Source organism: Heteronotia binoei, chromosome 2, assembly GCF_032191835.1.
Source record: "Heteronotia binoei isolate CCM8104 ecotype False Entrance Well chromosome 2, APGP_CSIRO_Hbin_v1, whole genome shotgun sequence".
Classification (NCBI taxonomy): Eukaryota; Metazoa; Chordata; class Lepidosauria; order Squamata; family Gekkonidae; genus Heteronotia; species Heteronotia binoei.
This window is the reverse complement of record NC_083224.1, coordinates 163,549,304-163,576,698: the sequence shown is the minus strand read 5'-3', so window position 1 is coordinate 163,576,698 and position 27,395 is coordinate 163,549,304. Positions and strand designations below refer to the sequence as shown.

At 40.6% G+C, this 27,395-nt stretch overlaps 1 protein-coding gene across 1 annotated transcript in view; it reads left to right on the top strand.

Annotated features, from left to right (window-relative positions):
• CDC73 (cell division cycle 73) overlaps window positions 1-10,132 on the top strand; it is a 131,925-nt gene extending 121,793 nt beyond the window's left edge. Inside the window, exons 12-17 of the mRNA XM_060232376.1 lie at window positions 1,386-1,421; window positions 1,615-1,702; window positions 4,092-4,253; window positions 4,341-4,441; window positions 7,284-7,425; window positions 8,236-10,132. Coding sequence (XP_060088359.1) covers window positions 1,386-1,421; window positions 1,615-1,702; window positions 4,092-4,253; window positions 4,341-4,441; window positions 7,284-7,425; window positions 8,236-8,272 — 566 coding nt within the window. The 3' untranslated portion in view covers window positions 8,273-10,132. The remainder of the gene's footprint in view (window positions 1-1,385; window positions 1,422-1,614; window positions 1,703-4,091; window positions 4,254-4,340; window positions 4,442-7,283; window positions 7,426-8,235) is intronic.
• The last annotated feature ends 17,263 nt before the right edge of the window (window positions 10,133-27,395 follow it).

The window sequence follows — 27,395 nt, the reverse complement described above, 5'->3', positions numbered from 1 at the left end:
GATAAAGTTAAATTCTTTATTTTTCCTTGTTGCACTGCTTGAGCAATCTTTTGCATTGTAGAAACCTGTGACATGGGTGTAAATTTCTTCACAGGGGCTTAATTGTGTTCTTATTGTCATGGTCTCACAGTCTGTATTAAGGCTTTCAAAGACTGATCAGAAACATGTTTTCTCAAAAGTGAATCCCACTAAAATGGGATCTACAACCTGGTAAATGTGCTCAGCATGTAGCTACAGGTTTAACTATGAGTATTTTGCCACTATCCTCTGGGAATCACTGAAGAATATTGTCCTGTTACTGAAATGTGGGATCTCATAATAAATTCCTCTACAAAGTATTGACATTGCTTCAGCAGAGACTTGTTCACTTTCTCAAGAATATTGAAGGGTTGTATATTCAGAATTCTTAACCAAACGAGCTGCTCTTGTGTATATGTAGGAAGTCCCAGAGTATATGCTTATTTGCTCCTACTCACTAACTCAGGTTCAGTTAGGACAATGCAGATTGAAGTAAATTCTGAACTTGGGCTATCTATAAACAAATAAAGCAAGACAATTGCAGACAGCATGTGCCTTCAGCCAGACTTCCATCAGGCACTGCAGAAAGGGATATAACTTTTGTTCTAACCAATTTTTCTGCTGTTAATGGGGGAAGGGGGGGGGGGCTTTGACTACCTAAAAAGGCTATTCTGGGGAACATGGAACCTGCATGGAACATGTGGGAAATTGGGGGGGGGGGAGTACTAAGGAATTGGCAAGTCTTCACAAAAGAAAAGCAGGATGCTTGCCCTGTTCTCTGAAGCTATAACAAGCAGAACAAGAGGGAAGGGTTTCATCTAGTTTGTACATGGGACTTGGATCCTGTGCTGTGCATTGCTTGCCCAGCTCTTCACCTGCTGCTTAGGGGATCCTCTCCTGCAGAGCACAGTCTTCTTACTCAAGCAAAACCAAGTGACTTTCAGTGATCTGGAAGCACCGGAGGACTGCCTTTGCAGTAGTGGGAGAGCTGGAAGGCGAGAGTGGAAGCACCAATAGGACTGATAGGCACAACTCAGGACTGATTAAGAGTTCTCATTATCCAGGCGCTTTTCTCCATATACTCTATTCAGCCTCTGATCAATACATTGGCTGTGTAAGGAAAATAGAGAAGAAATGAGCCCTCAAAGCAGCCTTGCATGAATTGCCTTACTCACTGGAAGTTATTATTCACTTATGGCAGATTGGGGCAGAAGTGAGGCTGAAAAGGAGCAGCTTGACTAAGACCACCTAGTTAGTTTTTGATGAGGAGAAAACTAGTACCAGAGATTTTGTGCTTTATAACTTCATTTCTTGTACATTATTTTACACCAGATGGAGATAGATTGTGGTGTTTGTTTGTTTTTCAGTCTCCCAAGCAAGGCCTCCACCAAACCAGAAAAAAGGTGAGGAGTTCATAATTTTATAGGGCATGCTATATTTCCAAAAATGTTTTATGTTGTGAATCCAAATTGAGAATTTACAGTTCTGCATTATTTTACAAGGAATAATGATGATTGTGTTTTGTTAAAATTTGTATCTGTTATTTGGGTTTTTTCTTTATCTTTTGTTTTTTAAACCCTCTCTCTCTCTCTACAGGATCTCGGACGCCAATAATCATTATTCCAGCAGCTACAACCTCTTTAATAACTATGCTTAATGCAAAAGATCTTCTGCAGGACCTGAAGTAAGTAGGTGACTGAAATATACTTTATAAAAAGTTGTTTCTTCAGATATGGAGAAAAACCAGTGCAGTGGTAACATTCCAGAACATTTTATCCAGTGTTGTGGATATGCAGGGAATGGCAGCGAAGGGGTGTGTGGGAAAGATCTGTTCTGTGAGCAGGATTTTAGAGTTCACGAAGAATGAAGTGAGAGCATATTGAACATTCACCGTGGATTTGTATTTCCTTTTTGTGAACTTACTATTTCAGTAATTTAGCTGCCTTGCTGCATTCAGAGGGCCACCTCCTGAGAAGACTGAGCTCCTGCTTAATCTTCAGTTTTAAATGTGGGGGAAGTGCTATACAGTGCTCTGTGTATGACTGAATATTGACATGGTCATTATATCCATTATTTGATGTTCAAATTTGTTAGCACTTTGCTTATTTGCAGTAAGCATTTTAGTTGCCAGCAGATCTCTAAAGGACATAAAGAAGTATTTAATACCTTAAAATCATTATATGATTATTTTCCAGCAAGATTTCCACCTACGATATCTTTGTGAATGGACCAGACTGCCACATTTCTATAAAATATGAAGGCTTTGCAATACATTTCCTACAAACTGGATGGACCAGCCCATAAATCCTGTTAAATCATTGCGGGGTCAGAGACAATGAATGTTACTTTATAAGACTTTCTCCTCATTAATGCAGATGGAATTTGAAGACTAGATGTGTATATCCTACCAAGAGAGTTGATTTTTGAAAATATTCAGAATAATGAAAATTAAAAAAAAATCTACTCTGAACAGTGATATTTTAGATATGTACAAACATGCTTTTATATTGAAAGTTGAATCTTTCCATATCTCTTCTCGGGACCCAGGGAAGCAGTGTTGATTCTTCTGGTAGTCCTATGCCTTTTGTCATCATACATGTGTAGACTTTTGCCATTAAACATTTGTGATTTTGAACAGTTATTGTTTGCAGGAAGGTAGCCCAGTGTAACCCAGGCTAGCCCAGTCTTTTCAGATCTTGGAAGCTAAGCAGGGTCAGCTCTGGTCAGTATTTGGAAGGAAGACCACCGCGGAATACCAGGGTTGTGATATGGAAGCAGGCAGTGGCAACCCATCTTGGAACATCTCTTGCCTTGAAAACCTCACGGGGTCACTATATGTCAGTAAACCAAAAATGAATTTTAAAAGAAAGGGGGATGTTTCCAAAGGAGTAACAAACATTCTGTTGCTTGATTTTGATAAATTATGGCCGCTATTCTCAACTTTATTTTAGCTGTAAGAAGCTGTGACATGGATCACAGTGGCTTTTATCATGCCAATATGTGTGAAGGAGCTACAGCCATCATTTAGGGCTTCTGCTTGTCACAGAAATCACATGGGCAAATATACTCTGCCTTTTGTTTTTCTGAGAGTGCCTATGGTACAACTAGTTACAAAAACTGAAGTGAAAGATTATTCTAAAAGTACATTTCTGTAGATAGTGGTACTGCTATAAATGTCTGGCAATCTGTCTATCTTCGTAGGTTTCTGTATCCTGTAAAATTTGTAATGACTCTTTGACATTTAATGATAAATGTAGTAATAGCCATCTTGTAATTGTGACTCTGGAAGACTGGATCATTCTGAAGGTTTTCTGCATCTTTATTCTTTCATTCACACAGATTTCCTCCTCCTTTTTCTTAGTTATCACACAACTATGGTAAGGGTTACAGTGCCACACATAAATCTCATAGTCTTTGCAAGCAGCTTCAAAAGCAAAAACATTTTTTTTCTCCTGTCATCTATAGACTTTGTAGTCTGTGAAACCTTATTCACTTGGTTTCACAAATCCAAACATCTCTTCACCAAACTTCTTAGCTTCCCTACTGCTGTAGTAATTATGTGTGTCTTGTTACGAAGATCGGTCTAGATAAAGTTCACATACGTTGCATTTGAGCATCTGACAGAGACAGTTGCCACTTGATTCATAGTTACTACTTAAGCCATTGTGGACAATACTGAATTTGAAAGTATTTCAATTAATGGACCCATGTCAATTAGCAGGGGCTGATATCTTACCTTCTGGGTGATGTGCAGCAGGTGATAATGTCCTTTTTAATTCTAGGACTAATCTGAGTTGCGAAACTTTTGCAAGGTGATTATTTCTAGTGACTATATTTAGGGTCTAAATAAGGATTTAAATGATGCTTTTGTTACTTTTTTGTACTGATCTGACAATTTTCAGGGATTACTCAAATTTGTTTTGAGATAGCCGGAAGTGTTTATTTCCAGTGCCTCAAGTACGATGCTGGTCCAGTTTCCAGCCGATAATTAGATCATGAAATAACTGTGCTTACCTTGTCTTAACCAAATAAATAAGTACCAACCTATTTATTCTTTTATTTGCATCTTTAAGGTTTGTGCCATCCGATGAAAAGAAAAAGCAAGGCTGTCAGAGAGAGAATGAAACTTTAATACAAAGACGGAAAGACCAGATACAGCCTGGTGGCACTACCGTCAGTGTTACAGTACCATACCGTGTGGTTGATCAGCCTCTGAAACTTATGGCTCAGGATTGGTAAGGGAGGGTGCTTTGTTGCTAATAATGGTTTCCTGTTCAGAAGCATGTTGAGTGTTCAGCTCTCTTTTTACCTCCTCTACTCAGGGACCGTGTGGTAGCTGTGTTTGTGCAGGGTCCTGCATGGCAGTTCAAGGGCTGGCCGTGGTTGCTACCTGATGGATCACCTGTTGATATTTTTGCAAAAAGTAAGTTTTCACTTTTGCTCTAATTTTCTTGACAGGCTTTTCTCTCTCTATCTGTATTATACAGCAGCATGAGCTCTTCCTCTCCAGGCTCCTTTTAATTTGCCACAAAAAAACTTACATATATTGTCATTAAGAAATGTCCTTACAGGTCCTCTTGACCTCCAGACATGCACAGAATTCCAAAGTTAACCCCACCACTCTTCCATGGTGGAGATTAACAAAGATTTAAAGTTTCTTACTGTGGATTGAATGAATTTTTTAAAAAACAAATAGTTGAAAGCTGATTGCAGTGAAATCTAAGAAAATGTCTAAATGTAACATGCAAATCCCAGATTAGACTGGGATTTAGAGCACATCAGACTATCTCACAATATCACTTTATCCTGGCTAAAATCCTCTAAAGTGTCACTCGAACAAACTTCAAAATAGTACTGTCTTTATCCTGTGTTTTTATCCTGTGTTTTCCCCCCAATCTACAGCTCTCAGCCTCTTGCAAAATTATTTTTTGGACTCTGTACCAATTGCTTCTGTAGAAAATAATCTCTTTTATCCCTTCATTTCAGGGATGTGTGCAAGGAAGTGGGCATTTGAATGGAAAGTTTTTTTGCGTTTTGGCATTTTAACCAACATGAATATTTTATCTGAATGCCATTTTAAAGGTCTACTAGCAATTGCATGTTAATGCAAGTCTATTGAACTTGAAGGTCACTTTTAGTGGATTGATTCTTGTTCAATACTTTTTGCTTCTAACTCAAAGGGTCTGTTTGACATTCATAGATTTCTTTGTAAATGCATATATCCTTGATATACTTCATAAGCTCTCTTTAAAAGGAAAAGTTGCTTCAACATGTTCTATGAGTATTTTATCTTAAATGCTGGAAATGTCCCCAATACTTAAAGATGATGCACTTAACACAAGGTTGATGTACTTAATACAGCATTCTGTAGATACAGAAAAAAAAATTATTGGAAGAAACTCCACCATTAGTCAAATTGGTATACCAGTTCCCTTCTCATGTGTGTAATTGTTCCGTTTCAGCTGTATGTAAACTGGAGATGTGGTTAGGTGAGGATTTGTGATGCTGATCCTAAGTTCTAGTTCATAGGTTACCTACTGTTGCAGGACTGCCACTGAAAAGCCTTTCCCACATGGTTGGTACCTGCATCATAGAGGTAAAGTACATAGGCTGTTCTCATTCAGATTGCCTGATACACATGGTGATATCCTACATGGTCACTGGTCCACTACTGGAGAGCAGAGGCGCACAGATGAGATTCGCATGAGCACCCTTCCCACATTGCATTGTGGAAGAGAAGTTTTTTGGCAGTTGCTGCAGCAAACAAACATTATGTGAGCCAGGCCTGTGTTCTTGTTTGAGATTAGGGAAGCTATCTAAGATTATCCTGATGTCACATCTTGAACAGTGTTTATTGTAACGCCTTTTTAAAAGGTGTATTTATTACAACACGTTTTAAATAGATGTCCAGCAACATCAGCAAAGACAGTGGGAAGGTCTGTGAAAACTTTCCATAATTCTCAGTAGAAACATAACCCATGTGGCGTTCACATTGCTATAAATATTTTTGAAAGGCCACTGAATACAGCATCGCTGTTGTTTTATTGTGCTTATTTTGTTGTGCTCATTTCTTCAGATTATTTGACCCTGCAGAACTCATCTTTTTAACCAAAGTAAGTGTATGTAAAATAGGCACACAAGATAAATATCTAATATTTCCTAATCAGCATTCAGGAGTACTGTGGAGTTGACTGAAATATTTCCTAATCAGCATTCAGCAGTACTGTGGAGGTGATTGAAATATTCCCCTCAGATAACCCTCACAAATATATCTGTTATCCCCCCAATTTGTGAGGGTTGCAGAATGTGTCTCCTTCCCTTTCCTCCACCCCCAAGATGCTGAGCAGCTTTGAGTTCATTCTAATACAGGATTGGACAACAACAGCTGGCACCTCTTTTACCACTCCAAAAACAACTTCATGCAGGAAATCACCTGATGTTGAGTGTCACTGGCCTTGAACAGTAATTGAATTATTGATTCAGCTCATGTGATTTTCTATATACAGATATTACCAATATGGCATGAGAGGTAGCTACTGGGAAGTGGTAACTACATGGTCTCCAGTAATATCAGAGCAAAGAGAGAAACCATATTGCTTTTACTTAAGCCCCAGATGCAGGGATTAGAGCTAGAGAAGAGTCCACCAGGAGGCAGCATCCATACAATAAAATATTTCTTTATGTATTGAATTTTATATCACCCTTCTTCTAGACTGACCTGTATGATTTCCTACGTTATATACACACACACTCAGCAGGTCTTTAAGATGCAGTATCCTGCAAGATTGTGATCACAGCAAGGTCACACAGTAAACTTCCTTGAAGACTGGTAATCTGAACCTGCATCACTTTATTCGAAGTCTGAAGTTCTCATCTGTACACCACAGGAACTCTGGAGCCTTGAGAATATGTAGAACCAGCAGCAAGCTCATGGATACGCTTGTATGAAGGCTCCCTTTGTCTTTCCATATGGATGATGTATAAAACACTACTTCCGTCCTTATGGTAATAGAAGCTTGAGTGCTTCCACCATCATAGGAATAGTGAAGGGCCAACTCATACAAGTGGAGAAACCTCTCAGTCTCAGTTTAGTGGCCACTGATGTTGCTGCTTGCTTAGGAAGGAGTTGCACGTGACTCACCATGTATGAGCTAGCTCTATTTGTTGTCTTGTATGTCTTAACTGTAATAATACAGAATGGGGTGTGGGTACCATAATAAGTAAACTTTCACTTCCCTTTTCTCCTCCTTTGTATCTTCTTGTAGTTAAAGCTTTCCACCTTAAATACGATGAAGTCCGTCTAGATCCAAATGTCCAGAAATGGGATGTAACAGTGTTAGAGCTCAGTTACCACAAACGGCACTTGGATAGACCAGTGTTCCTACGTTTCTGGGAAACATTGGACAGGTAAATAATAAGCTGGAGTAAAAAAAGTCACACTTGTATTTTTATATAAAGGTGAAGAGGCATGTATTGAAGGTTGCAAGGAAATTGCTCAGGTTAAAAATACAGAAAATAACTTGTCAACTTGCTTACTAGCTGTTCAGGATTTAAAAGCCCTCTGCTATTTAGGGTAGTTTCTTTCACACTTGCTGGCACAATTTGTCTATCTTTACAAACTATATGTAAGAACACGTCTGGTATTATGCTCCCCTGGCTGTCACTTAGCTAGCACAGAATGTCTGTAGATGCTTTGCCATACATCCACTAGCTTGTGAATACAGTACTGTGATGTATGAATTGGCATTTACTCAAACTGGATTCTGTAACTTATGTCACCCCTTACATAATACAAGTATTATTACATAATATACATAATATAAATCCATTTTAGCAAATCGGAAGATTTGACACACACCCCACCCTACCAGGTGCAGCTGTCAGGCTCATGTCTGTAAACATATATGCAGTTATTCATATTTTCATTTAATGCAGACTGTACCTCTCTATAAGCCAGTTCATGTCATCTTCATTGCAGAGCGTTACTTACCATAGTGATAGTATAGAACAGAAAGTAGTTAGTGGGGTGATATATTAGCAAGTTAGCCATACTGTTGCCATAAAGCTATGGTGACATACCCCAACTAGGCATCATGTAAAGGAACAGAAAACATCCACTTGGTTCCAAATACTAGCAAAAGTTTCGTGATTCTGCCACATTTCTGAGCAGATTTCTTACATATTGGTAACTGCAGTCTCTCTTTTTTAATATTTCAGGTACATGGTAAAGCACAAATCTCACCTGAGATTCTGAGTTTGGAACTGCCATTTTGTTTTCTCAAACCTTGGATTCAGGAATCTGGAAGCTACTCTGATCTACAGAAGAGAGTTCTCCCTGTCCATATTTGTCAAGAACAGTTTACAGATAAAGAAGGGAGCCATCACTGAATCTTTTATAAGACCTTGTTGGACCGCTGTATTGCAATGACAGGCTAACAACCCGTCATCATTACAAGCAAAGAGTTTTGCTTAAAACTTATTTTTAATAATGTAAGCCTTCTAGCCTGCAATTCAAATTGTATATTTTGATAGCAGCCATTTCTCCCCCATTTTGTTAAATTGGCAGCATTTTTACTTTTTTTTTTTTTTTTGCGCTTCTGAATAGAACATGGGTTGATTTTCACAGAAGGTTATGAACGTGTGTGTATGTATATATAGGTGTTCTAAACCACTGCGCTTCTGATCATAGTTCTTGGTTCTCTGCTTTGTTTCACTTATGAAAAATTCTGTTGTGATTGGTATTATCCTTCTAGTCTAAAGAACTATAGGAACTAAGTAAAGTGAAGACTTCTTTAGATTAATCAAATTGTCAACCTGTATATGTACTGTATATTCTTTCAGTCTTTGGAAAAAGGGATGAAGAAAATCCAGAACTACTTCTTTTTTATGATACTTTACCAAAATTGTTTTAAAAAAACATTATGAATACTTTTGAACTATAACATCCTCCATGGAAAATTCATTAACTTGAAATTGTGTGTGCATATAACCCACATTGAGGCATATATGAAACTGTATACACAAGAATATACTTAGAACTGGAGGGTGTCTTGGATTATTTTTTATCATGGTGATTTCAAAGTAGAATCATAGAATCAATTCTTTGACTCCTGATTGATGTAGACTGTGTTCTTAAATTCTCTTAGTGGTATGGAAGCCACGGGAGTATTGTTCCTTCCCATGCTAATGTGTAACATGAGAAACCTTTGGACCATGTGGGAGGAGTCCATGCTGCATTTCTTCTCCCCACATTCCCAGGCTGCTATTAATCCAGTTTTTAAGGGTTAACATTGGCACAAGGAAGAGCTGAATCATAAATCTTTCCAGTGTGGTCCATGGCTTCCCTTGTTATTCCCCAGTGGTACAGGAAGGTTTGGTGCCTCACGCCCCCTAGGCAACAGAAAAGTGCACTCTCAGTGGCACAAATCCAGACAGTGTCAAGTTACGGTTATGACTGGCTAAACTAACTTTCCAGCATTCATATGGAATAGAAACTTTGCAGTAACCAAAGAGCATGCTTGCTTGACCAGGAATCAGCATAACTAAAGGAAGTAAGTACTGGTTATTTCCATGATGTTTGTATTTTATAACACAATCGCTGAATGCCGCAGACCAGTGAGCAAACAAAACTTATCCTTAGCATATTCCTTTGGATAGATTTCCTTTGGGGGTGAACAAACCACTTATTTCTGCCTTTCGAAACCATGTTTTTAAGCTGTGCAGCTGAGGTTTGACAAAGTAAAATATTCTAGATACTCTTCCTAGTTTTGCTTTTTTCACTTTCGAATTGGTTCCTTGTGTAGCATTTCCTAATGTGAAATGTTAAGGTGTTTCTTACTGTTTCCCTCTTGAGCCTGCAGTTGTCTAGGTGGCTTGGAGGATACTATGGATACTTTTCATATTTATTTCTAATATACTGAAACTGTGATTTCTATTTTGTTTTAGTTAGAGCAGGAATCAGTTTTCCAACCTTTCAATGCTTTTTTAAAAAGTGATGTTAAGAATTCACATTGGTAGTATTTTTGAAAGCATATCACAATAGAACTTAGTTAGATGAGCCAAATCAGGATTGGAATGTGTTTTTAAAATAAAAAGGGGTTTCAGACTCTCTCAACTGACTCTTCCTGCACTTTTATTTAGTATGACGAAAATCAAAGCTGCATTTATTCTTTATTCATATAGTGATATGCAGTTAAAAATGTTAACGCTGTTTTCTAATGGGAAAAGAACACACAAGGATGCAATGAGAGTTTTTGTGGAACTGTAAATGACAATACTACTGTGTATGTTATAATGTAGTGCTCCAAGTAGACATGTGGTATCTTCCTATTTATGAATCTGATCTAGGAATCTGCGTTGACTACGACATCTGGACCACATATTATGAACGTTTCTCTCTGTAGGAAGGGGAAGTCCACATAGAAATCCCTTTACACTTGTGTAGCTACTTTGGTTAAAGTGAATAAGGAAGGCTTTACATGTTCAAGAGTCTTATGTGCACAAGCTCCTTTCTGTGCACGAAGCTACTGCTCAAATCCCACATGGGGTATGGCACTGCATTGCACTGTGCAGACCCACAAGATGTTTAATACAAAGCAGCTCTGGGCATTCATCCTTTATTCATACAGTGATACACAGTTTTTTAAAAAATTAACACTGTTTTCTAATGGTGGGGACCCTATCATGTGAGGAGTTACCAAGAGTTACTAAGACTAATATATGCATAATCAGGGCATTTTTGTGGCAGTATTCACCAGTACTGGATGCTGGCATCTTTTTTGGGTAGGGGCTTTCCCAAGTTCTAAGGGGGGGGGGAGAATGGGTGGAAATCAGTGCAACTTTATATATGAGTACTGACACCTTTGTTTAAACAAAATAGTTGTGTATAATTTATTATTAGTAAGACACATTAGCATAACGTCTGCTAATGAACCAAGGGCTTTTTTCTTTTAAGTATGTCTTCCTTAAGCCTAGCTTCATTTTCTGCTAAGTCTCTGTATATCATTTGGTATGTTAGGATCATCCTTTCCCCTTAATGTCACACTGGGTTCTGAAAGATCAAACTATCACACTACCCTGGAAGTTGAATAGGTGGCCTTGGGCCAGTCACACACGTTCAGTTTCATATGCCTCACAAGAACGTTGTGAAGATGAAATGGAGGGGAGGAGAATTACACTTTCGATCCCCACTGAAGAGAAAGGTGGAGCATAAATGAAGTAAATAAATAGGGATAGGCATGAACCCAAAAATTTTAATTCGTTCTTTGAAGCAATGCCAAACTGAACTTAACAAAAAAAAATGCCTGAAACAAGCCAGCCAATTTAGATTCCCCTTTTCCTGGCCATGACTTGCCACAGGCCAGAGGAGGAGGATCAGAGAAGGAAGGGTAAAGTGGCTGGCAGCCATTTAATTCATTTGTCTTGCTTTCCCCTGCTCCAAAGCAAGGGGAAGCAAAATGGAGTGCTGAATGGCTCACAGCCATTTAAACCTAACAGCGGGGTGGGTTTTGGCAGCCATTTAAACCTAACAGCTGATGGGCAGACCTGCCTTCAAAGCAGGGAAGTGAAACAGTATTGAAATGGCTCACAGCCATTTAAACCTAACAGGTGAGCTGTGATCCCCTGTTGCTTAGCTGTTAGATTTAAATGGCCCAAACAACCAAGTCAGACAGAGGTTTGGGGAACATTTGGGAAAGGTGCCTTCCCCAAACATTGGTTTAGGAGCTTCAAACTGGGCTAAGTGTGTACCAAATTTTGGCTTTTCTGAACTGGTTCATGCCTATTCCTAGAAATAAGTATTACTACAAGTTGTTGTGATAGCTGCTAGCTTCCATGGTCAGTGACTGTAAATCTCTAGATACCAGGAAAAAATGTTGGTGAAAGAGTGTTGCTTTCTGTGAGCCTCTCAGAGGTATCTGTCTGTCCTCTGCTGGAAACAGGGTCCCAAGTGCTGATCAGGCCTGATCCAGCAGGACTCATCTCTGTTTGTCATAACAATATAAAAACTCTACATATGTATGCAGTAAAAGCTTTGTTAACCAACATGTTTCGTTGACTGGCAACCCCAGTTCCCCATGGATGTTGATTAACAACCCTTTGGCTGTATAGTGTATCTGACATAGCTGGAAATAGAAAGTTCTACTTGACCATGTGGGGTTCAATTATTATGTGTAGTGCACTAGTCCAGTTCAGGCATTGGGCTTCACAGATACATAGTTATGCTGTGTGGAAGCCTTGATAGCAGGTGGTGGTGGTGGAGGTTGTGGAAAGTGCTGTCAAATTGCAGTCAACTTATGGCAACCCCATAGGGTTTTCAAGACAAAAGACGTTCAGAGGTGGTTTACATAATTATATATATATATACACACACACACACACACAAATATACACACTGTGGCTAATAGCCACTGATGGACCTCTGCTCCATATTTTTATCTAACCCCCTCTTGAAGGTGGCTATGCTTGTAGCTGCCACCACCTCCTGTGGCAGTGAATTCCACGTGTTAATCACCCTTTGGGTGAAGAAGTACTTCCTTTTATCCGTTTTAACTTGTCTGCTCAGCAATTTCATCGAATGCCCACGAGTTCTTGTATTGTGAGAAAAGGAGAAAAGTACTTCTTTCTCTACTTTCTCCATCCCATGCATTATCTTGTAAACCTCTATCATGTCACCCCGCAGTCGACGTTTCTCCAAGCTAAAGAGTCCCAAGCATTTCAACCTTTCTTCATAGGGAAAGTGCTCCAGCCCTTTAATCATTCTAGTTGCCCTTTTCTGGACTTTCTCCAATGCTATAATATCCTTTTTGAGGTGCGGCGACCAGAACTGCACACAGTACTCCAAATGAGACCGCACCATCGATTTATGCAGGGGCATTAAGATACTGGCTGATTTGTTTTCAATTCCCTTCCTAATAATTCCCTAGTTTGCTGTTGCTTGCCTCTGTGTAGTGACCTTGGACTTCTTTGGTGCTCTCCAATCCAAATACTGCCCAGGGCTGACCCTTCTTAGATTCCGAGAGCTGTCAAAATAAGGCTAGCCTGGCCCATCCAGGTCAGGGCTGATAGCAATTAGTGCAATTAAATGATCCCCATATAGTGTGTGACTTCATTATACTTTTTCCTGCTGGTTGAGGTGCTACAGGTCTCTGGTTTTGGGAGTAGAACTGGCCCATACTGTGCTTGCAGCATGGTAAAAGTCATTTTGCAGGATCAAAGGGTGAAGAAAACCCCAACCCCGAGACATTGATATCTTTCTCACCCAAGGTTAAGCATGCTTCCTAAGTACAGGATTTTGGGGGAGGGATGCCTGGGCTGCAATTGCTATTTATGGGTTAATCAGTTAGTATGTAAACAGACCCATGGAATGATAGAGTGGGTCATAGTCGTGTCTACAGCACCATCTCAAAGAAATTTGCCTTATTCAGCTCTGGTTCCAGATTTGTTAAATTTGGGATATGGGGTTTCCTACCTTAATTAACATTACTTCAGAAACTTCAGAATCTGTTCAAATACTATAGTTCTACTTTTCTTTTTTGATTGGTCAAATGGAGCCAGGATCACAGGTCCCAAAATATAAAGAATTCACTTACATTAGTAAACCTTTTTCTTTGTGCTATGGGAAGTAGAACCATATGTGTTGTTTGTAATTGTAAATCCATTAAGAGCCTTAATCTGTGATCAAGAGTGATGCAATTGATGCTGGATAGATGGTTTTATATGAACATCAGCTTTGTTTTTGACATTCATTTTCAGTGCAATCGATGCATAAAACATGCAGCTTGTTCTCTGTGGAGGCTGTGGAACAATTTTATTGGTACAGCTTCTCAGTCTCCTGCCCAGTGAAATATGCCTTCACTTGGTAGTGCTTGCTAACACTCTGTATGTACAAAACAGAAGCTGGCCAAAATTAATGACTTAGATGGTGATTTTAAAATTTAATGTTGCGGGGCTATGCTCATTTTAATTCAGGAGCTATAACTAATGCCAAGCACTTTATTAAAGCAATGCGTTCATAAAAAATTAAATACCCCCGCCTGGAGGAATTGTTGGCCTAGCAGGTTAAAGTTTGCCCAGCATGCTGGCAGCAATTGTCAACGGTACAATATACCATGTAAATCGGATTCTGTGAAGTCACATTTTGGCTGTTCAAATAGCCTTATGATGAACACTGCAGTGATTTGTGTCCTGAGGTTTCATTAGTGGAAAGAACACAGGCATTCTTAGTTTATTAGAATTGTACTTTGGCCATTTAGCTTAGTTACACAGTCATCCTCCTGCCCAGAGGTCTTCCCAACATTTGCTGTAGCTTAGTAGAGAGCAGTCTACAAGAAACATGGGACATAGTTTCCCATATGTTTCTTCAATGTGCCCCTGATCATTTCAGCATGACATCTGTTATCTATATAATATAACCTATGTGGGAAACCTACTGTGGTGAACAATAATAAGAACTCTGAGGAAATTGAATGCACACAGGGAAAGAGATCCTGTGCTTGTAAGAATCAGTTTTGGCAAGCCAGATTTCAGAGTTACCTTGGATTAATCTTTAAAGAAGTGCTGGCCACTACAATAATTCAAATGAGTATTATTATTTGAGTATGAGCTCAAATGATAATCTTAAATACTGGGATAGTTCTTAATCAACAGTTAGTGAGAACAATATATAAAATCTCTCTATAAAAGTACCACCTCCCATTTTTAATCTTTGTCTCCTATTTTCCTCCCCATCCTATTTCATTCAAACCCAGTGAATCAGATAAAGCTGTATTATATGGAGTCAGATTGGTGGTTCATGGAGCCCAGTACTATCTACTCTGAGAAGCAGCAACAGTCCAAAAGCTCAAGCTGATCTTTTGACTGGAGAATAAACCTATTTACTAAAGCATATACCTTACCATCCTTCCTCAAAAAGGATTTATCCTTGGATCAATCATCCAAGACAATGCTCACCCCATACGTAATAGACTAGTTGCTTAGAAGAAGTCTTACTAGCATTGATAGCGCAAGCTTACCCCATTACTCAGGATTGGAACCATGGCCCTAGATACGACTAATATTTTTCAGCATTTGAGGTCATGTTGGAGACTTATCTTTAGCTGGAAAGCTTTGAATTGCATATCATTTTTGTGGCCTTGGGAAATCATAGAATCATAGAGTTTGAAGGGACCTCCAGGATCATCAAGTCCAACCCTTGCATAGTGCAGGAAATTCAGAAATACCTCCCCCCACACACATATATCCCCACTGCCCCCTGTTCCATGTCCAGAAGATGGCAAAAACCTCTAGGAGGATCCCTTGCCAAACTGGTCTGGAGAAAAATTGCTAACTGACCCCCAAAATGTCAATCAGCATTTTCCTGGGTGTGACATGATTTTTTCTAAAACTTTTCTGGGTATTTCATTTTATTTCATTTTTCATTTTATTTGATTTACAGATGTTAAGCTGACAGGTTGGTTGTTATTCAGATCCTTCTTTTTCCCCTTCTCAAAAATAATGGCCAGAGGCTCAGAAATTACGTCCATGGGTTCTTTTCATACCCTTAGATGAAGTTCATCTGGCCCCAAAGGACTTGGTTTCTTTTAAAGAAATTAGATTTTTATATACTACTGCTATGTTGATCCTAGGCTGCAGCTCCCTTCCCTCATATGTTCTGTTTTTGCCATGTTGAGCACTGTTTCCCTCACAAGAGAAGACTGAGAAAAAGGAGGAATTGAGCAGTTCTGCGCTTTCTTCATCACCTGTTTCACTTTCCTGTCTTCACAGTGGGCCTAACTCATTCTCTACAAGCACCAGTTATTTGTTTATATTCATGCTTTTTTATTTCTCAAGTCTTTAGAGAGCTATGTATGGAGCCACTTTGACTTCTTTAGGCTCCTCCCGTTTTTCCTTCTCAAAGGAATCATTTGTGATTGTGCCTTCAATATTTCACTTCAATATTTCACTCGTCCCTCTTGAACTCCCTTCTCAAGTATTTCTGATCATGGGATTTTACCCAGTATCACTCTAAGTCTGTCCAGCATCACTCTAAGTTTGTCAAAGTTTGCTTTTCTGAAGTCCAACCTATATGTCTGACTATGTTCAGCTTTTCCCTTCCCCAAGACTGTAAATTCAAAAATCACATGGTCACTACTACCCAGGGTGCCCACTACTTCCACTTCAACCAGTTCTTCCCTGTTGGTGAGAATCAAATCCAAGATAGTGGATCCCCTTATTTCCTTCTCCACTTTCTGGAAAAGGAATTGATTCGACCTTTCATTTTTATCAGAGTTGGACTTCCAACAAATGTCTGGGTAATTGAAATCTCCCATGACCACTCCCCCTTCTCTTTGAGAACTTCGTAATCTGTTGTAGGAATATCTCATCCAAGTTCTCTGGCTTGGTGGTCTATAGCAGACTCCCACCATAATATCACTGTTATTTCTTACTCCTTTTATTTTTAGCCAGAGACTCTCAACTGAACTGCCATGCTTAGATTCAGATATTTCCTCACAAGTGTATACCTCCTTCACATATAATCAGGGGTCGTTTTGTAGAAAAATAGGTGCTGGAGCTCATCCAGGGATTGTTATGCAGCTGCACCTACTATTCAATGGATAAGGAGGACGGAACTCTCAGAAGGAAGAGGTGGAACTCTCAGGTTCAGGAGCTGTGCTCCTGTGAGTGCCCACTGAATCTGAGGCCTGCATATAATGCTATACCTCCACCCTTCTTTATTTGTCACTTTAAAATAAGTTGTACCCCTCAATCTTAGTATTCCAGTTGTGAGTGTCATCCCACCAAGTTTCACTAATGCCTATTAGGTCATAGTCTCCTTCCTGTATTAATTATTATTATTATTAAATTTTATTTGTATCCCGCCCTCCCCGCCTGGGCAGGCCCAGAGCGGCTAACAGACTTCAGTTTATCCTGCTTTCCCATACTCTGTGCATTAATGTAGAGACATCGGAATCCATTTTTATACACCCTGAGGTTTTTGTTTCCTGATGTACTTGTGAGTTAATGTAACCTAGCGTATGTGCTACTCCCTGCAAAAATATGAATCCAGTTATTGGCATTATACTAGGCTTTGAATTATTGTCTCACTCCCCCATACCATTTAGTTTAAAGCCAGGCTCTTACCAAACACTTTTTTCCCTACCTGCAAACCATCTCCCGATAGAAGAACACAGTCTCAAAAACGTAAGCCATAGTCCAAAAATCCAAATATTTTGTGATTACACCATCTACATTGCCAGTCATTTATCTGCAGTATTCTTTCCTGTCCTAAGCCACGGTCTTCAACTGGAAGTGATGAAAACAAAATCTGCGCTCCCAGCTCCTTCACCTTCTGACTCAGAGCCACATAGTCTTCTCACGTTCCAGGCTGTGCCAGGCAGTATCATTCCCACATGGATCAGTAAGGATAATAATCCGTAGGCTTGATGAGTCTTCCTACTCTTTCCGTCACATCCCAGACGTGTGTACCCTGTAGACAGCCTACCTCTAAAGATGACAAGTCTGGTCAGCACACTTTGGGGCCTACTCATCTGAGTAGGAAATCCCCAGTTACCAACACCACACCTCTTCCTATACTGAGGAGCAGAAGCTTGAGTCTTCTCATCCATGGGGTCCTGAGAAACTTCCTTCAAGCTTCATGGAGGCTGGGGAAGTAGCCATAAGAACATAAGAGAAGCCATGATGGATCAGGCCAGTGGCCCAACCAGTCCAACACTCTGTGTCACACAGTGCCCCATAAAACCAGGTGCCATCAGGAGATCCATCAGTGGAGCCAGGACACTAGAAGCCCTCCCACTGTCCCTCCCCCCCCCCCCACCCCAGCACCAAGAATGCAGAGATCACTTCCCCAGACAGAGAATTCCAACAATACACTGTGGCTAATAGCCACTGATGGACCTCTGCTCCGTATGCTTATCCAATCTCCTCTTGAAGCTGTCTATGCTTGTAGCTGCCACCACCTCCTCTGGCAGTGAATTTCATGTGCTAAATCACCCTTTGGATGAAGAAGTAATTCCTTTTATCCATTCTAACCTGACTGCTCAGCAATTTCATTGAATGTCCATGAGTTCTTGTATTATGAGAAAGGGAGAAAAGTACTTCTTTCTCTACCGTCTCTATCCCATGCATAATCTTGTAAACTTCTATCATGTCACTCCTCAGTCAACGTTTTTTCAGGCTAAAAAGCCCCAAGAGTTTTAACCTTTCTTCACAGGGAAAGTGTTCCAACCCTTTCTTCATTCTAGTTGCCCTTTTCTGGACTTTTTTCCAATGCTATAATAACTTTTTTGAGGTACGGTGACCAGAATTGTACACGGTACTCCAAATGAGGCTGCACCATCAGTTTATACAGTGGCATTATGATACCGGCTGATCTGTTTTCAATTCCCTTCCTAATAATTCCCAGCATAATGTTGGTCTTTTTTTATTGCTGTTGCACAAGGTCTTGACATTTTCAGTGAGTTATCTACCACGACCCCAAGATCTCTCTCTTTGTCAGTCTCCACCAGTTCACAACCCATCAACTTGTATTTATAGTTAGGATTTTTGGCCCCAATGTGCATTACTTTGCACTTGGCTATGTTGAACCTCATTTGCCATATTGATCCCACTCACCCAGCCTTGACATCCCCTTGGAGCCTCACAATCTTCTCCGGTTCGTACCAGCCCTTTTTCTAGTGGTTCAGAATCAGTATTTACGGGGAGATCTTAGAACCAATTGCTTACCAGCAGAGGTTCAGAATGTCTCCTGATTTTCCCGCTCCTGTGGGTTACAACTTTCCACATGCCTTCCTCCTGTGTTGGATTCTCCTCTATTCCCTTAGATACTTTTTCCTTTTCCTCCTATTGTCCTCTCAAGAGCACTTCACACATTCTATCCATGAAATCCTCACCTTCCCTTATGCAGTGTGGACAAGCGTGCCTCAAGTTCCTGTATTTTCTCCTTCAGTTGGGCTACCAATTTACACTTTTGCTGCAAGTGTAATCACTGTTACTCTCAGGTAATAATACAAACATCCCACAGACTTTACATGTCACTCCTTCAGCTCCCTCTCCAGCCATGCTGTTACAATCCATTTCAAAAGTAGTTCTGTTTATCTTAACTTCTCTGAAAACTCAACTGCCAAATTGCCTCTTGAGACTACTTGAGCTGTTTGTTGTTCTACAAGGCCCTTTGGCTTGCATCTCTGGCGCGGAGGAGCCTTACAATTTAAAGGCCCAGAGGCTCCACCTCTGACTCAACAGCCAGAGCAACAGTTGAAAGCAGAGCCAGCAACTACCTCAGGCAAACAGGCCCTTCTCTCTCAGCAACAAACCAGACAAGACACACAGAAGCAATCAGAAACCCTTCTCCAGCAGGCTCCAAGCACTCACACAGTTCTCTCACATAGCAATCTCAGCTAATGTTCCCCAGCAGTTTAGGAAAGGCAAAATTAACACTCACTTCATCAGTAATTCTGTCCCAGCTCCCAGCACCTTCCTCCAACCCAGCTGACTCACTTATTGTCCAATTGCAGTTTGTAGACATACGTTCTTGTCAAATTGCAGTTATGTTATCTGCATTACAGGTTGGGTGTGAACATGTTTTTCAAGCCGTTTTTATTTCCACAGGACAGAAATATATTAACACTGCATTAGGATCAATCATTTTTAAGTGCTTAATTTTACCTGGATTGTGCTCATTGTTCTTATGTTCTGAAATTAATCTCTAATGCCAGTGGAAAATGGGCATCATGAGAAGAGCTTGGTTTCTAGTCACTATTAGATCTTCAGACTTTCATGTGAACTCAGTTCATTGATAACATTTCTCTGTATAATGGAGGACTGAAAGAGCTGAAATTGGATTTTATGATTACTATTGCTAGTGGACTCCAAACTGGATGTAACAAACTGGTTGTCCTGAATACAAGAATTTTAAAAATGACAAATTGTATCAGGTGAAAGTAGAAACAGGGAGATATCGTTACCTGGAAATGTGGGGGTACTCATGAACATTTGAAGGAACCTTTGGTCTATGCTTGCATTGGTGCAGACAGGCTGTACCTCGGATAAGGATGTGAAGTAGCAAGGCAGTATTTTAGCTTTAATCATTACTGAACATTAAAAGAAAGGGCAGGGAAATGCAGATTAGATTGACAGAGCAATGTGCTGAGTTTGAGGATTTACACAAGCATTTGGGGAATAAGCAAGTTGGATGTTTCCTAGTCTCAGTTATGCCACATGTGTCCTCAGGTTAGTCCAAAGTCAGAACTCACCCCTGGAAGTGTTACAAGTGTGCAGTGTGTACAGAGAAGAGAAGAGAAGGGTAGAAGGGCAAACATTGATACTTCCCTCTTCACAGTGCTTCTTTATTTAACACACTTTTATCCCTCTATTCTGCTGAATTTAGAGCTCTCAAGGTAGCCGACAGTTGAAAGCAAATCAACTTTGAACATGTTCATATATTAAAAAGAGCAATTGACACAAATCAGGTGGGTCAGTAAGGGAGTGCCTAATGAAATAAAGCTCTCACGTGTTTGCAGAAGATTATTATACAGGCCACAGACTAATCTATTTGGGGATAGGCTCCACAGTTTGGTGCCACAGCCAAGGAGGCCATTTCTCAACTATTTTCTTTTTCTTGGGAAGTTGGCTGGTTTATCTGAATCTAGTAAAAGGCAGTTCTGGCTATAGCTGCTACCAGCTTGTCCAGCAGCACTGCCAGACTATAAACCTATTCTTTTAGGAGGAGTGGAGCCCCATCCAGAACGGAAGACACTTCATCAATTCCTGGCTCAGACCTTCCAGAAACCAAAACCACCTCTGTGTTGTCAAGTTTAAGGCTGAGTTTTGAGTGGAAAAGGAAGAGAGAATAAGAGGAGCAGAGCAAAAAAATGTTGTACATTGCCTGGTCCTATAGTTTAGTGCAGCTGCAGAAATTCAAGAGTTGTGTGGAAGACATTCTAGCCAGAAAGAGAGGGTCTGTGTCCTGTGACTTACATGGTGGAAGACTGAACCATGGAGTGGGGGATGAACCTAAGCCTTGTCCTGTAGCGGTGGAACGATTTGGGATACAACTAGACCAAGTTCACTTATGCCTTTATATTAGGCATGTACTATTTGGACAAAATCTCATTACTAATGTTTATTGGATCCTGTCCACCATTGGGGGAGGGAGAGATGCTGGTTCTTACTGATGCATTTGAATTGTTAGGACAAAAGGTATTGTGGAAGAGAGGAAGAGGGTAGTACTTAGTGAGCAAAGGGGAAGGTGGGGTGGATCTGGGTGGAATGATTACACACACACACACATATATATACACATACACTCTTAACATAGACTTTATAATACCATCTGATTTTACATAGACCATTAAAGGAGAATGATTATTTGAGCCATTAAGGTGGCTTACCAAGAGTAAACAGGTTACAGGCAAGGAGCATCCTGAAAGAAGATGCTACAGATTGGTGCAGTTTCCAAGATAGGTTTTCAGAATAATCTCCCAAGAATAGCAAGCTGGCCCTCCTGATAGGGTTCACATTCTTGGCTAGCTAATTATCTTATAGCTTCAAACACGATACAAAGTTAACTGGATTCATCTATCTTCTAAAGATATATCAGTGCTGTGATAACTTACTTTCACTACTTTTTATCATAACAAAGAATAACAAATCGCGAATGTGTTTCTAAGAGTTTCAGCTGCACCCCAACCAATTCACTCCATCTTTGAACTCTTCACTTCTACATTTAATTGGAGGTTTTTACAGTCTCAGACACCTCTCACACTTCAGCCTACACACATCTAATGATAGTGCTAATTATATTATTTGTACTATGTAATTATATTATTTGTAATTTGTAATTATATTATTTGTATATTATTCTGCTATCCCTCTGAAACACCAGTTTGGTGTAGTGGTTAAGAGTTCAGACTCTAATCTGGGGGAACTGGATTTGATTCCCCACTGTTCCACATGCAGCTGCTGGTTTTTTTTTAAATGTCAAGACCAGCTCCCCTGTATTTCCGGCTATATTTGACACACTCTCCTTGCTTTCCTTTTATTATGTACAACTGTTTCCAGAATTCACTCTGTCATTTCCATGTGGCCCAGAAACATCTGCACTCAGAACCATGTTTGCACCAGGGAACTAGATAACTGGGTTCAGGCAACTTTTAATGGATACAAGATCACTTCTGTTTTGCAATTCTCGCAGCTATTTAAAAAGAACAATTTCCACATACAGTTCTATCTCAAAGTATAAAGTCAGTTCCCTTTTCTTGCTGATTTATCACCACACATCCTCTCACTTCAGGATCATCCTTTGCCTGCAGGGACTGCATGGCATTACTTCCAAGGCCTGTAGTTCTTGCTGGCAACCATAACGTGAGAGTTTTGGTGCATCTTGGTAACTGAATTCCTCATGGATTGTTACAGATTGGTTGCTGGTTATCTTACTACAAATCTTCTCCGAGTGCTCTTTGGGGATTATATGATGGATACTGCTTGTAAAAAGTTTTTAAGATCTCCCTGATTTAATTGGCACCATCATAGAAGACAATATAGGTCAAACATTGACTCTCTAAAATTTGCACTTCCTTTGGTCTGAAGGAAAAAATAAACTTCCCATAGACAATCAGAGTTGGAAGGGATCTCCAGGGTCATCTAGTCCATGGGTCGCCAGCTCCTGGGCCATGGACCAGTACTGGTCTGTGGCTTGTTAGCAACTAAGCAGTGGAGCGAGGTAGAGGTACCACACTGCCCCTTTCAGAGAAGGCAGCCTCGGAATGTGGCAGAGCAGCCCCGCCATCCTTTTCACCCAGACAGGACCGAGGCAGATGAAAGAGGCAGCACAGCCTTGCTCTGAAGCACCACCTCTCTCATCCTCTTGGATCCCAGGCAGGTGGAAGGGGCAGTGACCTTTGCCGACCCCTCATTTAAAAACCCTCACAGGGGGCAGGGATGAGGTAGGGGGCAGCTTGGAGTGACAAAAACCCCAGCACCACCATCCCCACCGGTCCATAGAAAATTTGCCTACCACAAAACCAGTCCCTGGGGCCAAAAAGGTTGGGAGCCACTGATCTAGTCCAATCCCCTGCACAATGCAGGAAATTCACAAATACCTCCCCCCATATGGGGGTTGGACTAGATCAGTGGCTCCCAACCTTTTTGGCCCCAGGGACTGGGTTTGTGGAAGGCAATTTAAGGTTATTAAGGTCCAAGAAAAAAAAAAAATATATATATATATATATAAATAAATCTGGTTGGGAAATCTATCATGTTCTGTAAAAAATGCTGTCTTGCGAAAATTACTTGTTTCCTTAAGTGCATAATAACCTCATATATTATGCCCTGTCGAGACTTTTCTCACACAGAAGTGCATCAGCAAGTATATTTCATAATTGTTCTGCTTCAAGCAGTAGCCAGCATACACAGAGTTAACTCAGGCAGATAATGAACGCTAGTTATCAGAGGAAAGATGCCAGAGTTTAGTAAACAGAGTCTGTAAATTATACAGGAGTTGTCTAGGCCAAAAAGCAAGTCCAATACAGCAGCAACAGGTCAGTGTCTAAAGCAGGGGTGGCCAAACTTGCTTAACATAAGAGCCACATAGAACAAACATCAGTTGTTTGAGAGCCAGAAGGAAGGAAGGAAAATAGATGGTGGGAGGGAGGAAGGAAGGAGAGGTGGAAAGAAAGCAACTTTAAATGCATTCTCCAAGGCGCTGGCTGGTTTGGCTTGGGGAAGGGATTTAAAGAGAGAAATGCCTTCTCCAAGACCGCCGATAGGGTGGTACAGATTTTTGAGAGCTGCAGAGTATGTGTGAAAGAGCCATCTGAGCCAGTTTGGCCACCTTTGGTCTAAAGGAACATGTTGAAGCCACGCTGAAGGGCTCCTCCCCCATACTTTTTATATACTTTGAGCCCTACATCACACCTGCAACAGCTGCTTCACGTCTCCTCTGCTGATGTTTCTTCCTCTACAACAGAGTTCTTGAGGCCTGCTGACCTGCATTGAGACCGTACAGCCCCTCTATACCTGCACCAGTGTTGCTCTTGTGGCCATGGGGATCCTAGAGGAAATAGGGCAGCTGCTTGACACAGAACTGTCAGCACCAGGCAGGGGATGAAACATACACCTCATAGCCTCCTGATTCCTCATCTGATTGCTTAGCTACAGCTGGGTGGTGACTGATAGACATGGAATCCAGCGGTTCTTCATCAGGAGTCAGAACTGTCTCCAGGGCTTGGCTGTTCTATGACAATAACTGAATATTTGCCTTTATCTTGTGTTCACCACAATCCATTGACTACCCTGGAAGTACCTTTTTGTACAGGGTCCTGTGCCAGCTTTGGAACTCGATTCTCTGAAGAAAATACCCTAATCCATGCATATTCCCCTTTCCAACATGTCCCAGGCCAGCTACAATGCTCACAATTCTATGTATGTATTTTACGAGACTCCATTATCTGACCGGCTGCACCATTTTAAAAATTATTTTGCCCTGAATACCACTGCTCAGTACACAATTCTTCATAATCTGTCCTGTTCCACATTGGTGGAAAACGAGGTTTATTATAAAAAAATCCAATGCCATTAAGTCTTTAAAGAAGAATCCTCCTGTGTGATCAAGCCAAGAAGCAGCTAGACAAATTTCCTTATCTTTTTCTATATTTTCATCTTAAATACATACCCTGATCCTAGATTTGAGTCCAGTAGCTCCTTAGAGCCCAACAAGATCTTTGGGATACAGGCTTTCATAGATCCGTTAGTAAGATACGACTTTAAAAAGCTTATATGCTGAAAATCTTGTTGGACTCTATGATGCTACTGGACTTGAATCCAGGTGTTTTATCGCAGTGCAACACAACAATCCCCTGGAAATACCCTAATCCAGCCAGTGAGCTGCTCCAATCCTTCAGATATAAATCCATGGGCATTAATTACATTAATCTATACTGATGACAGTAAATAAATGCCCCTCTCTTGCCTCACTGGAGGCTGTAGTGTCTGAATTGCTACCTTCCATTGCACCCTGAAAATTAATCCTAAAATTGCTGCAAATGTTATACAAAATATAACCATCACAGTATACACTAGCACAGCAGTTCTCAGCCTTTTTGAGCCTGAAGGCACTTTTGAAATTCTGACATAGTGTGAATGTAATTACCAAATGGCTACTGTAGGAGGCAGAGCCAACCACAATGTCTGGGAGTGAGGTCATACATAACTAATAATAACTCTTCAACATTTTAGGCAGAAACACTGTTTAGCAGGATACCTTTTAAAATGAATATGCATTTTCTTGCATACACAAGCGTACGTTCAGCCAAACTGTAAAGATCCTTGGGCTGTAATGGCAGCTGCTACTGAAGCCCTGCTAAGTCAAAGCCCCACCAGGCACTGACTGCCCCCTTTCTAAAAATGTTTAGTGAGTGACAGGAAAGACCACCCATTCCCACTATATTTGGGATCCCTGCACTAGCATCTTTGGAATACTCCTTGTTTCTTTCGTGGTTGTCCAACACTATTATATCTTCAAGAAAAGCTGAGTAATTAGCCATTTGTGTAGGGACCAGTGGTAAAAGTTTATTCTTGCAATGCATATTCACAGTACTTTGCTTTTAAAAAGGTGCCAGTACTCTTATACAAGGTTGCACTGATTTCTACCAATTTCCCTCCCCCTGTGCATACGCCCACTAGGCTATTCCATTGGCATCAACAGGGCTTAAATGTGCTTAATTTGGGCTGGATCGTGCCTTTGATTTGTAATAATGCAATTGCTGTTTAACTCAATGGTCAGCTGTCTTCAGACTTGGCTTTGATGTTCTGCTGGAAATTTGGGCTCATTTAGCAACCCAAAGAGTGGCTTATCCCACAGCTGGGAAGACTCCTTTGAAATCTGAAGTTGCTCCAAGGAATGAGAATCTGAGCTGAAGGCTTCTACTGAGTTATAAAAAGTAAACCAAGGAAGGGGATGTTGAGAGCATCAAAGAAGCCATGTATGTTCTGAGTCACTGGAGGCAACTGTGCTTTATTTTAAGCTGGCTTTGTAGTTATTTTACAGTGCTTTCAGATCTGAAGGTTATGAAGTGCGCAGGAAAGTTTTGCCATTATCTGAATTGCCCAGATAGAACTCCACATGGAGGAGGGGGGCCTCTTTTCAGCCTCAAGAATTCCATGTTAATGTGAGTTTCCTTCTCCTCGCTCTTAGAATACATGATACCTGTGTACTTAATAGAAAACAATGGAAAGAAAGCTATCCTTTCATTTTTCAGCTCTCTGCAACATACTACATTTTTGAGTCTGTCAGTCAGAATATATTTCTCTAGGCAAAGTAATTATTAAAAAAAAACAACCTCCTAGCAATAAATGATTACAAAATACACTAAATGCCACTTCAGTTATTGAAGATTCATCCCAAAATGTCAGTAGTTTTAAAAACTTGTGTCTGATGCAATATTCTTCCCAGATCTTGACCTGTATTTACCGCATGTGCATGTGGAATCACAATGCCAAGTACCAAGCTGTCAGACATGCAAATTGGCTGCACCCCTGAAGGAAATCTGAATGATCAGGCTGGCCTTTACATGTCTCCATTTGTACCTTGATGGTTGTGACACTTCCACCCCGGTGCGCTCTTTTCAAATTTGGGCAACCAGTCCTTGAGTTATCAACAGAGGCGCTCGGAAACTAGGGAGAAATTTGTTTTGGATGAGGAAAAACCTACCCATCCCCACAGGAATCCCTTGCTGTTCCCATCTTTCTCTTAAGGGGGGGCAGGGCCTTCCCCCTCAGTAGACCACCTCCATCTTCTGATCCCTGCCCAATCACCAATTGGATGCTAGGTAAAAAGGTAAAAGTAGTCCCCCTGTGCAAGCACCGAGTCCTTACCGATCCATGGGGTAACGTCACATCATGATGGTTTCTTGGCAGACTTTTTACAGGGTAGTTTGCCATCACCTTCCCCAGTCATCTACACTTTACCCCCAGCAAGCTGGGTACTTATTTTACCAACCTCGGAAGGCTGAGGAGTGTCCAAATCAGGGCTGTCTTGGTAATATGAACCAATTTCTCTTAATACAAGCTTTATTTTACTGGCAAAACACTAGAGAAAATATGGGCACAGGACTAGAGTAAAGGTTAATAAAAGAAACCAAAAAAGATTGCTAACCTAACTTGGAATATACAACCCCTGAGCATCTGATCTCCCCTCTCCACTGAGAGATTCAAATAAGTCAGGAGGAAGCAGTCTTTTGCAAGGTCACACTCCTCCCCCATCCCCCATCACACACAGGAGGGACAGCACCTTTTCCGTTCTCCTGCCCATGTGTGTGTGTGTGGGGAAAATCTTAACTGATCTGGGTCTTTGGTTGTGGCAGCACAAGCCTTCTGGAACTTAT